The sequence below is a fragment of the Pseudopipra pipra genome, chromosome W, assembly GCF_036250125.1.
Source record: "Pseudopipra pipra isolate bDixPip1 chromosome W, bDixPip1.hap1, whole genome shotgun sequence".
NCBI classification, from domain to species: Eukaryota; Metazoa; Chordata; class Aves; order Passeriformes; family Pipridae; genus Pseudopipra; species Pseudopipra pipra.
In genome coordinates this window covers 63,197,645-63,216,703 of record NC_087580.1, presented here as the reverse complement: position 1 = coordinate 63,216,703, position 19,059 = coordinate 63,197,645, and the positions used below count along the sequence as shown (strand labels likewise).

Sequence of the window (19,059 nt, the reverse complement as noted above, 5' to 3'; positions counted from 1 at the left end):
CAGTATACTAGCCCACAAATAACACATAAGGGACAAGGCCTATATAGCCCTGGGGATTTTTAAAGTATTTCCTTCAAATAGACTGGAATCTTAAGAAACAGTGACAACCGTAAGACATTCTTTGTACATTTGTCCTGTATACTAAGTCCGTATCATTTTTATATGCTGAATACTTAGATTTATCTGAAAAGCCATTTCCTTCTCTGCTCTCATTAGTAAATTCACACCACAGATAAACTTCTAATATTTGTGCATGAATTAAAGACATTTCTATTCAGAACAGTTCTCAATAGCAGAAAAGTATTTTTCCCTCTCACACTGGATATTTTCATTTCATTCTTAGAAGACTGATACCTCACTTTGCCTTCCAAATCTTTGTAATTGTCAAAGCTATATGATTTTAAATAATAAAATCAATATAACAGAAGCAGTAACAATCATTAAGATCACCAGCAGTCCATTTCTAGTCTCCTATTTTTGACACTTCAGAATTTGCTGCTGAATTTGTCTATGCTTTCCTCTGCACCATGACTGGTTTACAAAGTTGATATCAATACAATAATTTCACTTCGTAAAAGAAAATTCAAGGTACATACATTTCCACACTAAAAATATAATCTTTCCTTAAAATATTTTGCTGTTAAAATAGTTGCACATTTGAAGAAATTAAATTTACTATAGTAAAAATTTTTATTTGACCCCATGAAATACAACTGGGATTTGAAGAACTCTGTAAAGCAGCAAATAAGTACACAGTGTGTATAACTTCTGCCACTAAATTAGAAAGTGTGATTTTTCTTATAATGACCATGTTGTCTAGCAAAAAACCCACACTAATAATGCGGATGACCTGAAGTGCACAGTACTCTAGGATACATTAGCAAGGGTCTTTGTAACCCAGGGAGTCAAGATCCTAGATGCAACATGGAGATCCTTAGCCATGACATCTCGGCAATAGCTAATCAAAGAAGTCTGAACACTGAATTTTCATATGTCTTTACCCTGACTTCAGATCAACTGAACTCGAATCCCTGAAATTCATATTTTTCTTTCTTACTCTTTATTGAAAAACTGTAAAATATACAAGAAACATTTGAAAATTATTCCGCATACAATCTTAACTCAGCCCACTCTTGTATGAGCATTAGTGGATCACAGACAATATGAAACAATGTTATATTAAAAACACCTTACAGAGGCATTGTATGACACCTAGTAACCATATTTAACAATTTAATATAAATTCTCAAGATCTACTCTGCCATGTACATCCTTGCTCTGAAGAAAACTTTGTGCTTCTTTACTAGAAGGCAAAGATGCTAGCCAGAACTCTCATTGCTCAAAGAAAAACGGTACTGCTGAATTCCTATACTCGCACCCCTAATGACCATGTACTCATGCCCAAATATTAAAATGAACTTTATATTTTTCCTATAATGTTAAATACACAGTACTGTGAGACTGTCTTTTTATGTCAGCCCAGCAACATCTTATACACCACACCCAACAAGCAGTACTTTCAGAAAGTACTATTGAATTTGCTGCTTATTAAGGCAAACAATCTACATGAATTTTGACAAGGACAAGTGCAAGGTCCTGCACCTGGGTGGGTGCAATCCCAAGAACAAGTACAGGCTGGATGGAGAGTGGATTGAGAGCAGTCCTGGGGAGAAGGACTTGGGGGTGTTGCTTGAGGAAAAGCTTGACATGGTCCAGCAATGTGCACTCACAGCCCAGAAACCAACTGTGTCCTGGGCTGCTGCACTGAAAGCAGTGTGGTCAGCAGGTTGAGAGAGGGGGAACTAAATGATCTTTAAGGTCCCTTCCAACTCAAGCCATTTTAAGGATTCTATGAAATTGTGTTGTTAAAATTGCATTAATCATTTAATATCAAAGCTAATTAATTTTAAGAATTTGAAATTGTAAGTACATTACCACTGTAAAACATTAACAAATAGGTTTTGACCTTTTATTAGGAGTGGAAATCTACATTTTTTATATTATTTCCTACACACTTATTTTTTCTCTCTTACCAGGTCTTTCCTTGCCAGTTCCTTTTGACTCAGCAAATTTCTGTATTAAACTCTTAACCGTAGAATTTGTCATGTTATCAATAAACTCTTCATGCACCTGCAAAAAAAAAAAAAAAAGACAATACACGACACAAAAGGAATTTTAAAACCAGTAATTGAAAGAATGTAATTAACTTTAAAAAGTGGTTTTCTCTAGAGTTAGGGTTCAAAATACTTGCCTCTAAAATATATTACAGGGCTTCCAAAAATCTACATGTATTTTATCAAGGAAATCACTTCTTTGCTTTAGTGTGTAAGATGCAAATGTGTGTAAGATACAGATACAAATGAGGAATGAAAGAATACAGCTTGATGATGGGTCTAAGATTTACTTCCATTTCTTCTATCTAAACCACTTTTGTAGTCCATAATTTTCTGAATTTGTCAGCAACGTCCCACCACAATGTCAGGAAGACAAGCAGTCTCTTAAGTCAGCGCCACTGAGTGTAAACTATTACCCCCGTGTTCTCACAATTCCCACCTGCTTGAGTAAAAACATTACTGTTGTAATGTATTTTAGTCTGACAAATGAACAACCACATGTTGTTAATAAGGTTTTCCAACAAGGCAGTATGTATATGCTTTAGAAATAAATAGCATGACCTTTGCGACCACCATTCATTAGCAGAAAACCTCAAAACCGAGGAAAACAGTGACTGAAATTAAGAATATACAAATAAAACTACATTTCAGAACATAAATTAAGGACTACTTATAAGGATTATTAATTAAACCAACTTGCATCTAGAGAAAAGACATTATAAAAGCTTTTTTCGGTACTGTTACTGAAGGTCTTTTGCTCATTAAAACCAAAGTATATAAAAAATTTGGAAGTTTTCAGACTGATATAATTTCAAGTTTTAGTCAAAGAAAAACACAAGTATCCTGAAATGTGTGAAATAGGTGCTAATTAATATCTAGGGAACAGAATTCCAAATTGTCAAAATATAGGTTTTTTGTTAACACAAAATGTAATGATTATTCAGCCTTATTCTGTAAAATTTGTGATATTGAACTTATAAATACACCAGGAAGCAATAAAAGATTCAGGTTATGTTGAATTTAGATATAAAAAGAATTGCAATACAATGAACAAAATTAGAGGATAAAAAATTTCAGAGAAGCTTGAATAACAAAAGAGAAAACACATATAGAAACATCACAAAAGACCAAAGCAGCAATTTAATAGATGTTTAAATCTCCTTCAAACATCTCATAAACAAGTTCAATACTCACATAATGTTTGATATCTGTGATAAAAAGAACCATATCTGCTTGAAAGTCTTTTGAATTCTGTAGATCATTTTTGTTTATCTCCTTATACTAGTTTTAAAATCTACCATCATTTGAAAGATGTGATCCTGTGATTACCACAAACACAGTAAGAAATGTTTCATTTAAGAAAAACATGTAGCATGGTCCAAACAAATGATAATATAAAAATTACCTCTCCTATTTGCAAATGAATTTCTTTTATGGTATTTGACAATGATTCTATAATCTCTTTCATATGAAGAAGGTGTGTTTCTTCAATGTCTTGAAATTTCTGTAAACCAATACAAACAATTATTCATAATGAAAAGAATTCTTGAAATGCTAAACCTTAAATTTTAAGAAATATACTAAACAGAAAAACACATTTTTTTTCAGATTTTGATTGTGGTAATTACAGTGCTTAGGAAAGGAAGGTGTAGAATTCACAGTTATGAAGAAATAATGTACTTTATAATAACCTTTTAGAAGCATTATCCAATTTTTTAGTTACTCTTTAAACTTGCACCTATTTCGATTTTTTTAAACTCTGACCTATTTCTATCAAAATAAAATAGGATTGAAGGATGTTTAAAAAAATAAAACCAACACAACTTATTTTACGTAACTGAAGAGTTTCAGTTTCTCATCTAACCCCAGAAATTTCTGGATCTGTTTTGCAACTCCTCCTTATCGCCCTCTTTTCCTGCTCACAATATTCACATGCTTTATGTTTCTTCAGTTAAATCTATATCCTTTGCTTCTTTAAATGCAATTAATTTGTTTGATCTTTAAACTCATTGTATAAAAGTTTTGCAGTTTGTCTGGAATTTGCCCTCCTGTTCAGTCTTACTCAGGCTTGCACCTGACACCCATTTTAAAACCATTTCCGATGTCTCTAATAACCCCTTCCTAGCTAAAGATCAGACCTAAAAATGTCATCTTTCCCAACAGTCAAACATAATCATCTTGAAATCCATGTTTACTCCTGCTCTGTCCTAGTTATCTTCCTACTTCTGTAACTGTCCAAACTTTGAAGCACCACAATCTTTGTTCCAACATTTTTTCCTCAAGTGGTCATCCTCTGTAGCCTATTCTACTTTCAAAGCTATCTATGGTCCATCTCTATAATATCTGCTCTCAATCACTATCAGGGTGTCAACATCTGTACACAATGCGATCTTCCAGCCGATTTTCACTACCGTCCTGATTTTGTCTGGGATAGAGTTCATTTTCTTCTCAGTAACTGGTACAGTGCTGTGTTTTGGATTCAGTATGAGAATAATGCTGATAACACACTGATGTTTTGTTTGTTGCTGAGCAGTGCAGCTGCACAAGAAGCCATCAGGGAGCACAGCTGGGACAGCTGACCCAAACTGGCCAAAGAGATATAACAATAATAATAATATGGTATGGAATATTTTACTTTTTTCAATTATTAAACTGTTCTTATGTCAACCCAGGTTTTACCTTTTTCCGTTTCTCCTCCACATCCCACTGGGGCGGGAGGAGTGAATGAGCAACTGCATGGTACTTAGTTGCTGGCTGGAGTTAAACCACAACAACTAATTTTTACCTAAACTCAAAGTCAAATTCTGAGATTTTGTCAATGCCACTTCCTTCGTGTTTGGTTTGAGCTCCACATAAAACTCTGCAAAATATTCTCCTTTAAACTCTTCTCTATAGTGTATATCAAAACATCCAGCCATTCAGAGATTGAAATTTTTTGGTCTCTTATGTCAGTGGATGGCAACCCCCTCTTCTCAAGTGTTTCCTTATTTACCGTTTATTGTTTTATACTTAAGATTTTAAGTCTTTGAAGTAGAAGACATCTTGGTCTTGCACAATACATGACACAAAGGGGTCTGATCAAAGACTAAAGCTATCTAGGTACTATAATACAACCAGCTATAATCATTAACCAAATTGTTTACTTTCACTTTTGAAAGATCAGTCCATTTTGAATAGAAATACTGAAATTAATCTGTAATGTTACTGACCCAATAAATCCAAGTCAATTCTTAGCATTTTAAGCTACAATAAAAATGAAAAAACATCAACAGGATCTTTATCTATTCAACTCAGCATACACCGTGTAAGTAAGCATTATTCCTTTTTATAAACATGTACATTTTCCTTTAAGTTTTAAAATGTGAAGAATTATTACTCATTCTTGAACTTTATTTATATAAAAACTGCTCAACAGCAAAGTTATCCAGTCAACTGCACTCAGTTCTAGTTAAGATAGGACTTTTAAAGAATAACTTAGCACTTCCAGCTATTTGATTCATTCCAATAACTGACTGCGCTATGTAATTATAAAAAAACTTCTAAAAAGGTGAAATAACTGACAAATGAGATGTTTTCTTAACAAGTGCATAGCAATTGTACAATACAACTGTAGTTTTATTCAGAAAATCTTTCAGCATGAAGAATTTCTGTCAAATCCAATATCTGAACAAGAAAGTGAATTATATTTTCCTATGTCTTTAATCATAAAAATCCTTCCATGATTATTGCAGAAAAAAACACATAACTTGCAATTTAATATTAAGAAGATCATGTTTTTAATTTCAACCTCTCAAAATAATATATCACAAGTTATGTCACTTTGATAATAGCAGGTAATATAATAGGTTGGAAAAAAGGAAAAATATGTAAAATTTATATAACAGTATTGGTGGAGTTTAAGAAAAGAGGACAGTTCAATGAGGACATTGCTACGCGATTACCTAGAATATAGCCCCAAAAATTCAAGGTGTTTGCATCCTCAGAAAAATTTTATCTGAATGGTCTAAGACAGATTTAAGTTAAGCCAACTGGTTTTGCACTGAAACAGCTGAGAATGCTCACACTGCTCATTTATTTTGTGTTCAGAATTAGTATACTTTAAGTGAAATGTACTGTAAATTAAGATAATCTAGGGTGTGATTGATTGGGACAGGTTGCTAGTGAGGGTCCTCTGCCGCTGACTCTGAGATGTGCTGGCCACACTGGAGCACACTTGAAGTCTTATGGAGACAAGTCAGGGACTCCTGAGGTAACAGAAGCCAACAGGGAAACACTGGGGAAATATCTCAAAGGAATTAAGGTATGTTCCTCTAGGAAGGCGACACACCTGACAGCCCAGCTGAGGTGCCTTTGCACCAATGCACACAACATGAGCAACAAACAGGAGGAGTTGGAAGCCACGTGCTGTTAGAAAGATATGACCTTGTTGCCATTACTGAAACTCGTTGGGACAAATCCCATGACTGGAGTGTGATGATGGATGGCTACAGGCTGTCCAGAAGAGACAGGGGAGGAAGGAGAGGTGGAGAGGTTGCCCTCTACATCAAGAGGTGGATTGAGTGTGATGAGTTGCTCTGACGAACAGTCACGAGCAGGTGGAAAGCCTGTGGGTAAGAGTGTCCTAGTTACAGGGGCCAGGACCAGTTTATTACTATGTGGGTATAACCAAAACTGTGTGTTCTACACTCTCTATGTCATTTCTGGTGGACTGTTAATAATGGATCATTTGCAGCAGCTGCCCAGGGCACACCTAATGACTCAGCTGTGATAACTCCCCTCTGGGGAGGAATTAGCACCTTCACACCCAGCCTGAGGGGTCATCTCTGCTAATGGGCCATACTGGACTGCCATAATAGGCAGCTGCAACCACCTAGACCATCAAAGCCTCCAAAAATATCCAATGACTCACAGAGTTAAATCACCCATTGTGAAACTCCCTGCCCTGGGGGAGGTACTGGACATTCCCACCTGAATTTGAGCATATATAATCTGTGAGTTTTGGGACTTCTGGTACCACTCATTGGATCGAGAGGAGGACATGAACTCCAACAGGACTGCCACTGCCACTCTTGACAAGATTGCGATCATTACCTCAACAGAACTGCAACCATCACCCAGACCAACAGGTTTTCCTTTCCTCTTACTTTGCACCCAGGGGGGCCACATGGTGCTCAGCACAGGGGCCAACAAACACTGTTCTGTTCTTGTCACAGGGGGATGGGTGATACATCTGTTTTTGTGGGTTAAACCCAGTTTTTCTCTGTATCATTGCATCTATTTTTAGTAAATTGTAACTCTGACTTATAATCTCTCTAGAATTGTGTTCATTTCTCCCACTGGTTTACTTTTAAACCAGCACAGAGTCAGAGACTGAGGCAACAAAGGGAACCTTGTGATTGGTGTCTACTACAGGCCACCTGACTAAGGGGAGGGAGCCTATTGACAAAGCCTTCTTGCTCCAGATACATGAGGCATTGTGCTCACAGGCTTTTTTCCTGCTGGGGGACTTCAACCACCCCAACATCTGCTGGGAAAGTAGCGCGGTGAGCTGTAGGCAATTCAGGAGACTCCTGTAATGCATGGAGGATAACTTCTTGAGCCAGGTAATAAGACAACTCTACCAGAGGGGATGAGATACTGGATCTGATGGTCAACAACATATGCGAGTTAATCAGGGGCATCAAGATTGGATCCAAAGCTGGAACTGAACCTGGAAAGGGAGGCAAAGGAAGGGCTTCTACAGCTATGTCAACCAGAAAAAGAAGGTCAAAGAAGGAGTACCCCCTCCATTAACAATGATGGTAAACTGGTAACAACAGATGAGGAGAAGGCTGAGGTACTCAACAACTTTTTTGCCTGTCTTCAATGGCAACCTTTCTTCCCACACCTCTTGAGTGGATGGACAGAAGGATGGGGACTGGTTGAGCAAAGTCCCTCCCACTGTAAGTGAAGATCAGGTTCATGACCACCTGAAGATTCTGAATGTACATAAGTCTGTGGGACCCGATGAGATGCATCCCAGAGTCCTGAGGGAAGTGGCTGATGTAGTTGCCAAGCCACTCTCCATGATATTTGAAAAGTCATGGCAGTCAGAAGTCGTCCATGGAGACTGGAAAAGGGGAGACATTGTACCCATATTAAAAAAGGGTAGAAAGGAAGACCCTGGGAAGTACTGACCTGTCAGCCTCACCTCTGTGCCTGGTAAGATCCTTGAACAGATCCTCCTAGAAGTTACGCAAAGGCACTTGGAGGACAAGGGGGTGGTTCAAGACAGCCAGTACAGCTTCACCAAGGACAACTCTTGCCTGACCCACCTGTGGCCTTCTACAACAGCATGACTACATCAGTGGACAAGGGAAAGGCTACAGATGTCATTTATCTGGACTTCTGTAAGATTTTTGATACTGTCCCTCACAACATCCTTCTCTCTAAATTGGAGAGATGGATTTGATGGGTGAACTGTTAGATGGATAAGAAAGCAGTTGGATGGTCGCATCCAGAGGGTAGTGGTCAACGGCTCATAGTCCCAGTGGACATCATTGACAAGTGGTGTCCCTCAGGGGTCCGTATTGGGACTGATGTTATTTAATATCTTCATTAATGACATAGATGAAGGGATCGAGTGCACCCTCAATAAGTCTGCAGATGACACCAATCTGAGTGGTGCAGCTGACACACCTGAATGGCGGGATAACATCCAGAAGGACCTGGACAAGCACAAGAAATGGGCCCATGGGAATCTCATTGGGTTCAACAAGGCCAAGTACAAGGTGCTGCACCTGGGTCAGAGCAACAGCCAATATCAGTACAGGCTAGGGGATGAATGGTCGAGGGCAGCCCTGCCGAGAAGGACTTGGGGTTGTTGTGGTTGAGAGGCTGGACATGAGCCAGCAGTGTGCACTCGCAGCCCAGAAAGCCAATCGCTTCCTGGGCTGCATCAAAAGCAGTGTGGCCAACAGGTTGAGGGAGGTGATTCTGCCCCTCTACTCTGCTCTCGTGAGACCCCACCTTGAGTATTGTGTCCACCGCTGGGGGCCCCAGCACAGGAAGGACATCGACCTGTTGAAGTGAGTCCAGAGGAGGCCACCAAGTTGATTAGAGGGATGGAGCACTTCTATTAGGAAAGGCTGAGAGAGAGGGGTTTGTTCAGCCTGGAGAAGAGAAGGCTTCAGGGTGACCTAATTGAGGCCTTCCAGTACCTGAAGGGAACCTACACGAAAGATGGTGAAAGACTTTTTACAAGAGTGTGTAGTGACAGAACAAGGGGGGAATGGTTTCAAACTGAAAGACAGTAGGTTTAGGTAAGATATTAGGAAAAAATTCTTGACTGTGAGGGTGATGAGGCACCAGCACAGGTTGCTCAGAGAAGTTGTGGATGCCCCATCCCTGGAAGTGTTTAAGGCCAGGCTGAATGGGGCTCTGAGCAACCTGGTCTAATGGAAGGTGTTTCTGTCCATGGCAGGGGGGTTGGAACTAAATGATCTTTAAGATCCCTTCCAACCCAGGCCATTCTATGATTCTATGATATTCACAAGTGTTATTTTTCTTACCACATTATCTTTAAAGTAGCGCCCCTGCAACAAAACTGTAGATGCAGCTACACCATTATACTTAAAGTTCACAGATAAGACTTATATTGGTAGAATTCCAGTTTTCATTTCCAATATCGATAGCTGTGGAAGGTATTAGGAGTTTCCAGGTGTCCATTATCACATTAAGTGAAAATTTAAATTTCGAGTAAAAGAGGTTGTTGCAGTTAATGAAATAAGGTTATTTACGCAAGTGTGATTTGCAGTGAGACATAATTTGTATCATTTTTGTATTACAAAATAAAACAAATAGCCCAAAAGCATGGTCACAGTTTCCCAGCTGTAAGATCTGGTATAGTAAAAAGATTTCTTTTCTCTACATCTCAGCCTGTTTGAAATAACTCATGCCTACCTAATAACACAAATCATCCTGGCTAGGCTTCGCGAACGAAGATTTGGGAAGGGCTCTACCCACATTTGTTACAAGCGCGCTGGTGGCTAAAAAGGCCAATACGAGATAGACACGTCCGATTGCAAAAGGCACAGCAGAAAGACTCCTTAGGTGTTATATTCTGCAAGGCCCGAATCTTTCTGCATTGTCTTTTCTCCTCGAGAGTGCTCCTGCGTGCTTTCTCGAAAGCATCAGCAGCGTTATAGATAGTGTGTCTCCAGACCTCCCGATTGGAGGCCAGAGTAGACCAGTTATGTTGATCAGTCTGGCCAAGGCTGAGATGTTGTTTCAGGGAGTCCTTGTATCTTCTCTTTGGGGCTCCTCTCTTGCGGCAGCTGGTGGCAAGTTCACCATAAAGCATGATCTTAGGGAGGCGGTGGTCCTTCATCCTTGAGAAGTGCCCTGCCCAGCGTAGCTGTATTTTCAGCAACATGGCCTCAATACTTGTGACTGCTCCTTGTTCTAGAACAGATGTATTGGTTACATAATCTGACCAGTAGATGTTTAGGATTGTATGGAGGCAGCGTTGATGGAAGCGTTCTAGGAGTCACAGGTGGTGGTGGTAGATGACCCATGATTCAGATCCATATAAGAGAGTAGACAGCACAATGGCTCTGTAAACACTGATCTTTGTACTTTTCTTCAAGTGTTTATTTCGCCAAACTCTTTTGTGGAGTTTTCCGAAAGCACTATATGCCTTTGCTAACCTGTTGTCTATCTCTCCGTCAATCTTACCATCCGAGGAGATGAGGCTACCTAGGTAATTAAACTGCTGGACTGATTTGAGCTCTGATTCGCCAATGGTTATATGGGGATGATGGAAGACTTCCTGAGGTGCCGGTTGATAGAGAACTGTTCTCTTTAAGCTGACTTCCAGCCCAAAGAGCTCAGCAGCATCTGCAAAGCAGGATGTTAAACGCTGCAGAGCTGCTTCTGTGTGTGCAACAAGGGCGGCGTCATCAGCATAAAGCAGCTCCTGGACAAGATGCTTTAAGGTCTTAGTGTGGGCCTTCAGTCACCTTAGGTTGAAAAGGCTTCCATCAGTACGGTATCGAATGTAGATCCCGTCCTGATCATCGAGGTCTGCCGTGGCCCTTTGGAGCATCATGCTGAAAAAGACTGTGAATAGGGTTGGTGCGAGAATGCAACCTTGTTTCACACCATTAGTTATTAGAAAGGGCTCAGAAAGTGCATTGCCATATCTGACTTGGCCGTGTTGACCCTCATGGAGTGAGATGATCATTTTAAGGAACTTGGGGGGACAACCTAAGCGTTCCAAAGTCTGCCACAGACCTTTTCTGCTCACGGTATCAAAAGCCTTGGTGAGATCAACAAAGGTTACATAGAGACCTTTGTTCTGTTCCCTACATTTCTCTTGCAGTTGTCTGAAAACAAACACCATATCAGTGGTACTCCTGCTGGCTCTGAAACCACATTGGCTTTCAGGTAGAATTCCTTCTGCTATATCGGGTATTAGTCTGTTCAAGAGTATTCTTGCCAGGATTTTGCCAGCAATGGAGAGCAGAGTAATACCATGGTAATTTGAACAGTCAGATTTAATTCCTTTCTTCTTATACAAGGTGATGATGACTGCATCACGAAAGTCTGATGGTAGTTCGCCTAGTTCCCAACAGCGCAGTAAAAACTTGTGGAATTTAGCATGGACTGCTTGGCCCCCATGTTTCCAGACTTCAGGTGGAATTCCATCAACCCCAGCTGCCTTGCCGATTTTCACCTGCTGTATGGCCTTGAGGGTTTCTCCTAAAGTGGGGGCAGTATCCAATTCATACTTCACCAGTTGTTGTGTGATGGACTGAATTGCTGAGTCTTGGACTACACGACTAGTACTGAAAAGAGTCTGAAAGTGTTCAGACCATCGATTCAGAATGGAGGTTTTATCTGTCAGAAGCGTTTGACCATCAGTGCTGAGTAGAGGACTTTGGGCTTGGTATGTAGGCCCGTATGCTGTTTTCAGGACTTCATAGAATCCCCTGTGATCACCCGTGTCTGCGCATAATTGTGTTTTTTTAACTAGATTGATCCACCACTTGTTCTGGATGTCACAGAGTTTCTGTTGGAGCTTGCTGCATGCAAGGCGAAAGGCTGCTTTTCTTACATGACAGGATGGCAGTGCAAGGTGTGCTTGGTGGGTGGTTCTCTTCTTCCTCAACAATTCCTGGATCTCTTGATTGTTTTCATCGAACCAGTCCTTGTTCTTCTTCAGAGAGAACCCTAAGGATTCTTCCGAGGACTACAGGATGCTGTTTTTAATATGGTGCCAAAGTGTTTTAGGGGAGGTATCTGTAGAATCTACGGAATGGTTTTCGAGCCTATTTTGAAGATTAGCCTGGAATTTGTTTCTCACTGTGGCTGATTGGAGATTGTTAACTTGGAGTCTCCTCCTTGGGATACTGCCCCTTTTAGGTTTGAATTTAAGATTGAGGTTAAGTTTTCAGCGCAGCAGTCGATGGTCTGTTTGGCATTCTGCACTAGGCATCACGCGGGTGTGGTGGACATCGTGGACATCTCTCCGTCTCTCCAAGACATAATCAGTGAGATGCCAATGCTTGGATCTGGGATGCATCCAGGTTGTCTTCAGACTATTTTTCTGCTGAAAGATAGTATTAGTGATGGTAAACTGTTGCTCCGCACAGAATTCTAGCAGAAGTCGACCATTATCATTGCAGCTTCCAACACCATGCTTGCCTAATATTCCTTTCCAGGCATCAAAATTCTTTCCTACTCTGGCATTGAAATCACCAAGGATAATGATCTTATCATCTGCAGGGACCTTTTCGGTAAGGCAGCACAGGTCGGTGTAAAATTTATCTTTTTCGGCAGGCTCAGCTTGGAGAGTTGGGGCATATATACTAAAGAGGACAACGTGTTGCTTGTTGTGTAGTGGAAGGCGTAGGGAGATAATGCGGTCAGAATGACCTGTCGGCAGATTTTCAAGTTTGGGAAGAATGGAGTTTTTGATCATGAAACCGACACCTGAGAGAAGCTTTTCGGTTCTGGGTTTACCTGACCAAAAGAGTGTGTTATCGGCACCATGTTCTCTAAGGCTGCCTTCCTCATGAAGGTGAACTTCACTGAGACCAGCAATGTCGATGTTGATATGTGACAGTTCATGGGCTATTAGGGCAGACCGACACTCAGGACGTCCGCTATCCGCAGAATCAAGCATGGTTCTGATGTTCCAGCATGTTAGAGTTAATTTGGGTACACCTTTGGAGGCAGGTGTATATGCCTTTGTCTTGATCTTTGTGTGACTGCATTTGTAGAAGATGTCACTACAGGTCTTTGCAAATGTGGGTAAGGCCTTCGGGCCTGCGCAATGGATTTTTTAGGTGAGACGCAGTGTGCGCGGAACTAAACCCACCCTTTAATCCTGAGGTTCATCTGCCAGGGCCAAGCGAGCTTGGACGGTGGCAGTGGGGTCCTCAGGACGTAGGTTTAATTAGAGTGACCTTCTCTTAGATGGATGGGCTTACAGGGCTAATCGAGCTCCATCTGCCCAGGTTTAGAGTTGTCCTTCTCCTCTGTGTGCTCCGAGGCTCCCCCTCTCATCTCCCATGAGGGCACAGTCCGTGCCAGCGAAACTCCTCCTCTCTCTCTCCTTTCCGCGCCCGGGGCCGGACCCGAGCGCCCGTCCCCGGGCCAGACCGGGGCCACACTTCGCGCCCGAGTTCCGGGCCGGGCCCAATAACACAAATAAAGCTGAACAAAAAGCATCTTCAAATTCGGTCTCTAGATACAAAATAAAATGTTACTTTTTTCATTCTTTTGTTGTTCAAATGAATCTTTTTAAAGATATTATGAAAAGCCCAGCTAATTTTCTTGCTGAAAGCCCCTACATTTTCCTTCACTGACAATAAAATCCATTTCAAATACTCTTCATGTTTATCTTCTGTCACTTCTAAACAAAAACTCTTGTTCATTACTCAGCTTTCTTGCTTGTTAGAGACAAGTTTGCAGTGCAATTTTAGCAATGCCAGTCTATTTGTTAATTGTTTTCTTATTGTTTCAGAGACCAGTGAGTCAACTGCTATAAACACAGTCTATTGTAAGGTAAGGAATAGATAGCAGACAGCTTTTGTGAGACTAAATAAAGTTTTAAATCAACCTGACTGAATTTGCTCTGAAGTGAATCAGAAGCATTCACAGAATCTATTTCAGCGGGGGTTCAGTAACTCCCAGAGCAAGGTAAATAACAAAATCAACAAATTTGAAAAAGAAACTTTAAAACATAATAAGCAGCAGAATATACAATCATACAGAGAACTTGATATCCTCTGAAATACAGATTAAAACAGCTTTAAAAAACCAAACCAAAACAAAAATTTGAATAGATGTAGGGGCTTTTGACCACCTCCGATAAACCCTGGAAAGTCACTTTCACAAGCTGTTACTGAAGTGTTTTGACAGAATGATAATGAAAACAACATGATAGATCTCAGTTTTAAAACTCCTATGAATGAGTTCTATCTCTCCAGCAATTCACAAGATTTCCCACATGATCACAATGTATCTACAGTACTTCTGAAAGTTTTCTTCCTAAAAAAGTCTTTCAGAGTGCTAGTGTTGAACTGTGTCATTCAAGGACACTGCCATCACAACATACATGGTCAATGTTCACCCTTCAAACATATTACTTTTGACATTATTGTTCATATCAATTTCCAATGGAGATAATTCTATCTTGAACCAATTTTTAAAAGCTTCGATTTCAAATATCAGAGAGGTAAAATAGAACACATAAATTTATTTTAAAGATAAGTGATTTAATATAACACTTACCTGTGCAGTTTCTGTCATCTTCTGTTCAAAAGCAGATTTAACTGCAGCATATTTCTCCACATACAATTTATAGGTATCTGTAGCTTTTTTCAATTTAACTGCTACCTATAGATTAGTACAAAAAAAAAGTGTTAAGTGTCACACATCCAATCTGATCCAAGGCTTTTCAAAGTCACTATTAACAGAAAGCCTAGGATGACCTATAAAAATATTCAGGCGCATATCAAAACAGTGAAATATCATAACAAAATTTCACCACCAAATAATGGATCCAAGCCATTAGAGATTTCTATTTAAAGCTATACATTAACCACCTAAAAAGGTAACAAAGTAATTACCTCATTTAAATACCTTCCTCTTATCAGCAATGACTGTTATACTTATTTTAAAATAAATATTTAAAAATTTGTATTGCCAAACTTAACTAAATAGCTCATGTCAAATATTTAAATCTGCAACAGAAAAGCAGGAAGAGAGCAGGGCTGGAATACAGATTAAACAGTTATTAGTGAAATTCTGAAAGAGTCAATGGTAAAAAATACAAGGCTGCACAGTTGTCTTAGAAGTGAACGAAGAAATATAAAGGAAAAGATATTCAGAAGTACAGGGGTTATGCCAATGGAAATTTTAAGATTAAGAGATATTTGAAAGTGAAGTTAATGCAGAACAAACTGATGGCCAAATTTATGCAGCTCAGAGTTGTTTAAAATAGTTCTTTTGGGCTTTATAATTTTTTTATTTGTTTCACTATTTCTTGCTAATAAACCAAAGTGTTCTTTTTGTGGACTTAATATTCTTAAAAGACAAAAAGAAATACAGGAGAATACCAATATTACATGGACAACAAAACTGAATGAAGGGATTGGTTTTGGTAGAGAAAAGTGATTTTCAAAGTCTACAGCATAGTAAACGAGATGAAGTTTTTCAAAACTTTGATAATCTTGCTATTTCTGCATTAAAAGCAAATTAAAATAAAAACTATTTGCCTGGAACATCAACCTTTTTGTAGCTTCCATGTTCAACATGCCTACTTTATTTATCTTATCAAAAATTCCCATCAGTTGTAACTCAAAAATATTTCTGAATTGTTAATGAAATCAGTTCTAGTTCTGAATAGCTTTCCTCGCTGTTGAGGATTAAAATAAGTTTACTTCTAGAATATTATAAATTATTGTGTAGGTTTAAGTAGTGATTTGCAATCACCAACCATATGAAGTTTAACAAGGGCAAGTGCTGGATTCTGCACCTGGGACGGGGCAACCCTGGTTGTGTGTATAGACTGAGGAATGAGATGCTGGAAAGCAGTGCTCTGGAAAGGGACCTGGGGGTCCTGGTTGATGGCAAGTTGAATATGAGTCAGCAGTGCCCTGGCAGCCAAAAGGGCCAACCGTGTCCTGGGGGGCATCAGGCAAAGCATCTCCAGCCAGTCAAAGGAGGTGATTGTCCCACTCTATTCTGTGTGTGCAGTTTTGGTCACTGCAAGATAAGAAAGACATTAAGCTATTAGAGAGCATCCAAAGGAGGGGCACGAGGATGGTGCAGGGTCTGGAGGGGAAGCCTTATGAGGAGTGGCTGAGGTCACTTGGTTTGTTCAGCCTGGAGGAGACTGAGGAGAGACCTCATTGCGGTTTCAACTTCCTCGTGAGGGGAAACAGAGGGGCAAGTACCAATCTCTTCACTTTCGTGACCAGTGACAGACTCGAGGAAATGGCATTAAGCTGAGTCAGGGGAGGTTTAGGTTGGATATCAGGAAAAGATTTTTCACCCAGAGGGTGGTTAAGCACTGGAACAGGCTCCCTGGGGAAGTGGCCACAGCACCAAGCATTTGGACAACACTCTCAGGCACATGGTAGAATTCTTGGGGTGTCCTGCATAGGCCCAGGAGTTGGACTCAATGATCCTGATGGGTCCCTTCCCACTCAGCATATTCTATGATTCTGTGATTCTATGCTTTAATTGTAATCATTCAGTCCTGGTCAACCAGGGAGGTCCCAGGTGACTGGAAATTGGCAAATGTGATGTTTATCTATAAGAAGGTTTGGAAGGAGGATCCAAGGAAGTACAGGCCTGTCACCCTGACCTCGGTGCTGGGGAAGATCATGGAGCTGATCATCTGGAGTGCCATCACACAGTATGTGCAGAACAACCATGGGATGAGGCCCAGCAAGCATGGGTTTATAAAAGGCAGGTCCTGCTTGACCAACCCGATCTCTTTCTATGACAAGGTGACCCACCTAGTGGATGAGGGAAAGGCTATGGATGTTGTCTACCTGGACTTCAGTAAAGCCTTTGACACCATTTCCCACAGCAGTCTCCTGGAGAAATTGTCTGCTTGTGTTGTGGATGGGTGTACTCTCAACTGGCTTAAAAACACTCTCTGGGCCCAGATGGCCAGGCCCAGAGAGTGGTGGTGAGTGGGGTTTCATCCAGCTGGTGGCCGATCACGAGTGGTGTTCCCCATGGCTCAGTATTGGGGCCAGCCCTGTTGAATATCTTCATTAATGGGTCCTGCACTTGGGTCACAACAACCCCATGCAGCGCTACAGGCTTGGGGAAGAGCAGCTGGAAAGCTGCTCAGCAGAAAAGGACCTGAGGGTGCTGGTTGACACCAGCTGAACATGAGCCAGCAGTGTGCCCAGGTGGCCAAGAAGGACAATGGCATCCTGTCAATAGCATGGTCAGCAGGACCAAGGAAATGATTGTCCCCCTGTGCTGGGCACTGGTAAGGCCGCACCTCGAATCCTGAGTTCAGTTTTGGGCTCCTCACTACACTCACTACAAGAAAGACATTGAGGTGCTGAAGCATGTCCAGAGAAGGTAACAGAGCTGGTGAAGGGTCTGGAACACAATTCTGATGAGGAGCGGCTGAGGGAGCTTGGCGGGGCTACACCAAGAGAAAAGGAGGCTGAGGACCTTACCAGTCTCTACAATTACCTGAAAGGAGGTTGTAGTCAGGTGGAGGTCACTCTCTTCTCCCAGGTAACAAGTGACAGGATGAGAGGAAACTGCCTCAAGTTGCACCAGTGGAGGTTTAGATTGGATATTAGGAAAAATTTCTTCACTGAAATGGTTGTAAAGCATTAGAAATGGCTGCCCAGGGAAATGGTAGTTACCATCCCTGGAAGTGTTCAAAAAACGTGTGGATATGACATGAGGACATGGTGAACATGGCAATTGTGCTAGTTTGATGGTTGGACTTGATGATCTTAAAGGTCTTTTCCAACCTTAATGATTCTATGAAAAAGAGAAGACATCATTAGAGACAGGGAAAGATAATCTCTTTCCTCTACTACTTTCTTTCCTGAAAACTGGAAAAAGTTACAAGTTGCCACCAGGTCTATGGAGGCAAGGGCACACCTGAGTCCTGTGTCCAGTTCTGGGCTCCCCAATACAGTAGAATAGAATAGTTCAGTTGAAAGGGACCTAAAACACTCATCTAGTCCAACTGCCTGACAGCTTCAGGGCTGACCAAAAGTTAAAGCATGTTATTAAGGGCATTGACCTAATGCCTTTTAAACACTGACAGGCTTGAGGCATCGACTGCCTCTTTAGGAAACTCATTCCAGTGTTTGACCACTCTCTCAGTAAAGAAATGCTTCCTCGGGTCTAGTCTGAACCTCCCCTGGTGCAGCTTTGAACCATTCCCACGTCTTGTCACTGGATATAAGGGAGAAGAGCTCAGCACCTTCCTCTCCACTTCCCCTTCTCAGGAAGCTGCAGAGAGCCATGAGGTCACCCCTCAGCCTCCTTTTCTCCAAACTAGACAAACCCAGAGTCCTCAGCTATTCCTCACAGGACATGCCTTCCAGCCCTTTCACCAGCCTTGTTGCCCTTCTCTGGACACATTCAAAGACTTTCACATCCTTCTTAAATGGTGGGCCCAGAACTGCACACAGCACTCAAGGTGAGGCTGCACCAATGCTAAATACAGTGGGATTATCACCTCTTGACTGGCTGGTTCTACTGTGTTTGATGCCCCCCAGGATGTGGTTTGCCCTCTTGGCTGCCAGGGCCCACTGCTGACTCATACTGAGCCTGCTGCCGACCAGCACCCCCAGATCTCTTTCTGCAGGGCTACTTTCCAGCCACTCCTCTCCCAATTTATACTTATACCTGGTGTTACTCCATCCCAGGTGGAGAATCATTTGTTCTTGTTAAATTTCTT

The 19,059-nt window shown here is 41.0% G+C and overlaps 1 protein-coding gene across 1 annotated transcript in view; it reads right to left on the bottom strand.

Annotated features, from left to right (window-relative positions):
* The window catches only part of LOC135405072 (F-BAR domain only protein 2-like), a 76,331-nt gene extending 57,409 nt beyond the window's left edge, over window positions 1–18,922 (bottom strand). Inside the window, exons 1-4 of the mRNA XM_064639789.1 lie at window positions 18,824–18,922; window positions 14,895–14,999; window positions 3,520–3,618; window positions 2,034–2,130 (exon numbers count right to left, since the gene is read on the bottom strand). Of these exons, the coding sequence (XP_064495859.1) occupies window positions 2,034–2,130; window positions 3,520–3,618; window positions 14,895–14,999; window positions 18,824–18,922 (400 nt within the window). The remainder of the gene's footprint in view (window positions 1–2,033; window positions 2,131–3,519; window positions 3,619–14,894; window positions 15,000–18,823) is intronic.
* Window positions 18,923–19,059: the final 137 nt, after the last annotated feature.